This window comes from Capricornis sumatraensis, chromosome 8 (genome assembly GCF_032405125.1).
Source record: "Capricornis sumatraensis isolate serow.1 chromosome 8, serow.2, whole genome shotgun sequence".
NCBI lineage: Eukaryota > Metazoa > Chordata > Mammalia > Artiodactyla > Bovidae > Capricornis > Capricornis sumatraensis.
Window position 1 is genome coordinate 109,977,842 of NC_091076.1, and position 3,687 is coordinate 109,981,528.

A 3,687-nucleotide genomic window follows, 5' to 3' on the forward strand; every position below is an offset into this window, starting at 1 on the left:
GTACAGAAGCCTGTACATTCTGTGTCCACTCCATCCCAATTCCGCTAACTCTCTAAACAACTTCCCCCATCGGCCTGCAAGTCTGGACTTCAAATATCATCCCCTCGCTTGATAGCTCTAACCTGGTTTCCATGCAAATAACTGCACAGGGTTCAAACCCACCGACTCGAAAGGCGGACAAGAGCAGAGACTGTCCTGTGACTACAGGCACCCCATGCAGATATGGCTGGTCAGGAACCAGAGCCCATCCCAGTCACGGGCTGACAAAACACAGGATTCTAGAACAAGCTGTTTTTTAATGGCATACAGGGGTGTAATACCGAAAAGAGAGTTGATTTTGAGACTCCCATTGAAAAAGAAAAAAATCAGCGACCCCAAATTCACGCATAAGGAACTTTAAACCAAAACAGAGTTCCGTTATATCAAGCTAGAGTGGAAAACCAAACCAAACCAAATGTTCCTAGCGAGTCAGGCAGCCAGGCAGGAGAGGCTTCTGGGAAATGATGTGCCCCAGGTAACCGGCTCCAGGTCTCCACAGGCAAAAGGGATCCACTCGGATTCAAGGACGAGTGTGGATCCACCGGGGGGGAAGGACACTTCAGATCATTATCTCCTTTACTCTTGATGCTGTTAGGGTTGTTATGGCTCTTGATGACCCTAAAATACTGAGACACTTTCATTCCTGTTCTCTATCATTAAAAAAAAAGGCAATGTTCCCCTTCCTCCTAAACACTAAAGTTGATGAGCTACATCAAAACGGCTCTTCCACATCTTGCTAACGTCTCACTGGAGCATTCACAACCCTCTCAGATGTTGGAGGACTCGGTCCAAACAGTCTGCTGGGAAGAAGCAGCCCACGGGCCAGGCGTGGCATCTTTTAAAAAGTGAACTCAAGCCAGAGATGCGCCCTCCGTCAGGGCAAGGAATTCAGCCCTAAGGTTTAAACCTACTGATCTTTCGAGTTGGATGGCTCAGCGTGGAGGATGCCAACTCATGTCAACCTAGGTCTTATCTTCTGGGATAAATTTTGGAATGTGCAAAACATGGAAAAATCCAGAAAAAAAAAATCTAAGGGGTCATCATCTCTCAAAGTTGCATTCGCCTGGCCAGCACCACCTCGAAGGAAAGGAAAATTGCTTATATCTTTCATATGTGTGTCTGTGTCTGTGTGTGTGTGAATTTTTCCTGTCTTCTTCCTATGACGTGAAAGTTACATGAAAGAACAAAAAATTAAAAGCACCACACTTTACTCAACTGTGTGTGTGATGTTCTATTTTCTCAATAAGGTGCAAAAGGAGAGGGTAGTTCAAGGTCTTGCTGAGGTTCAAAGTTCTTGTCTCTTGATTTCAAGGCAGCCATGGGGCTTTCTTTCCCTTTTAGTGTAAGCTCCACTGTGCAAAAATGTGCATTATCTTTGGTATTTATTTTAGGTAGTCTAACTTAAAATTTGAGATAACCCATTAACATCTTGTAGGGGGGAAAAAAAAAAAAAACACATTAACAACAGCCCGGAGGCTACCATTTGGCTAGTGTTACATAATGCCCTTATGTAACCAGAGAGAGACAGACAGAGAGCACGAGGGAGAGAGAGAATCAATTCTAGCAAACAAATTACTGGCCTCAAAAAATCAGGCTCTCGTTTGGCAGCTAATAGCCAAATACTTGCCACTTTGAAGCGCATATCATGAGCTTTCAACAAAGTTCAACACTGACGTTTTAAATTACACACAAGGAAAAAAAAAAAAAAACTACACTGCAACAATACGACGCGTGTTGGTGTAGTTAGCAGCTTTTCAAAAGTTAAGGCAGAGTCTTGCCTTTAAAACATTGAAAAATGTGATGCCATTTAAAAACATTCTTGTTCCCCAAAGAGAAGCATTCTGGAGAAGTCAGACACCCCACCAACCAAGGCTTGCCTGCAAGTTCAAGTTTGGTTCAAAACACAAAACACAAACACAAACACCCCATAACTTATTCTACAACGTGTTATGCGCCTTCGGGTCACGGGGAGGCCTGTTTAGTGCTTTAGGTTCATCTTTGCGCTTACAGTCTTTCTCTAAAACCACCGCGCTAGCCCCAGTCCCTTGGGGTCACTTGCCTCGAACCACCTGCCCCTGGTACCGTCGTGTGCGTAACTGTTTTGGGCCTTTGACCAACAGACCGTGTTTCAGAGGAAGCACTCCCCAGGAGGACTCAGTCATATCTCCGACTCCCGTCGTAACGGCCTGGGCTCTAGAGGTACGCTGGCCTGGTTGTGCAGGCCTATGTCCGGGGGCGTGTCCGTGCTTGTGCTCTCGGGGACCCCGTTCTCGCTGTCGTCTTCCTCTTTGCTTGTGAGGGCGACCTCATTTTCATAGCAAAACGAGTTAGCGTTCGACAGGATGTATTTCTTCTCCGCTAAGTCCCTAGCGCTGCACAGGGGCGTGCTGGGGACTTCGTAGGTCTTGTGGAACCGGGAGTAGTCCACTTTGTAGTACTGTTTCTCCTCGAAGAGGACCGGCTCGTAGCGGTGACCCCAGAGGATCTCGTTGGCCAGGTACGAGCTCCGGCACTGCGTGGTCATGGCGGTGGCCTCCACCATCCCCTCGAGGATGACCACGATCTCAAAGTCTGCGTTGTCGATGTCCTGCTTGCTCAGATCGTACAGGGGACTGTCCTCGTCGATCTCGTGGACGATGGTGATGGGAGACACCAGAAATATGCGGTCGATGCCGCTGTCAAAGCCCACGTTGATGTCTATCTGATCCAGGGGGATGTACTCCCCCTCGGAGGTGATTCTGGACTTGAGGAGCTGCGCGCGCACGTGCGCCTCCACCAAGTGGCTCTTCCGGAGGTTGCCCACCCGCCACATGAGGCAGAGCTTGCCGTCCCTCATGGCGATCACAGCGTTGTGGCTGAAGACCAGCGTCTCATTTCTCTTCTTGGGCTTGGCCATCTTGGCCATCACCGCGCCGATGATGAAGGCGTCGATGATGCAGCCCACGATGGACTGGAAGACCACCATGAAGACGGCCACGGGGCACTCGTCCGTGACGCAGCGGAAGCCGTAGCCGATGGTGGTCTGCGTCTCGATGGAGAAAAGGAAGGCGGCCGTGAAGCTGTTGACCTCGGACACGCAGGCTTTGCTCTCCTTGGACGCGTCCAGGTCCCCGTGGAGCAGCGCGATCAACCAAAACACGCAGCCGAAGAAGAGCCAGGAGAGCACAAAAGCCAGGCAGAAGATGACCAGCATCCACCGCCAGCGGATGTCCACGCACGTGGTGAAGATGTCGGCCAGGTACCGCTGGCCCTTCTCGCCCACGTTGATGAACTGCACGTTGCAGTGTCCGTCCTTCTTCACGAAGCGGCTCCTGCACTGCTGGCGGGTGTGGACTTTGCTCTTGCCGTTCCCGAATCCGTTGGCCACCGCCAGGGTGGCCAGCTTCATGCCGTCCTCCTCCGAAGAGACGATGCTGTAGCGGTTGGTGCGCACGCTGCCCATCGCTTCTGCTGCGGACGCCAGCGCTTCTGCTTTGGGAAACAGTCTGAGTTTTTGCAAAACCCTTTGGAGAAACAGGTTTGAATGTTCAGTGAGGACCCACACGCACAAAAAAAGAAGGAGGGATGGGGTATCCAGGGGCCTTGAGGTTCTGGCTACCAAGGTCTGTCTCTTGACATGCAGAGTCACCTTAGTAACTCAGCTGACAT

General features: G+C 50.3%; 1 protein-coding gene across 1 annotated transcript; it reads right to left on the reverse strand.

Annotated features, from left to right (window-relative positions):
- Window positions 1-2,197: 2,197 nt before the first annotated feature.
- KCNJ2 (potassium inwardly rectifying channel subfamily J member 2) lies at window positions 2,198-3,481 on the reverse strand. Its single transcript, XM_068978421.1, has one exon. It carries the CDS (start codon window positions 3,479-3,481, stop codon window positions 2,198-2,200), a length of 1,284 nt encoding a protein of 427 aa, XP_068834522.1.
- Between the last annotated feature and the right edge of the window lie 206 nt (window positions 3,482-3,687).

Bases quoted from the DNA above. Each gene is read 5' to 3' on its own strand.
- KCNJ2 (XM_068978421.1), bottom strand. From the start codon at position 3,481: ATGGGCAGCGTGCGCACCAACCGCTACAGCATCGTCTCTTCGGAGGAG.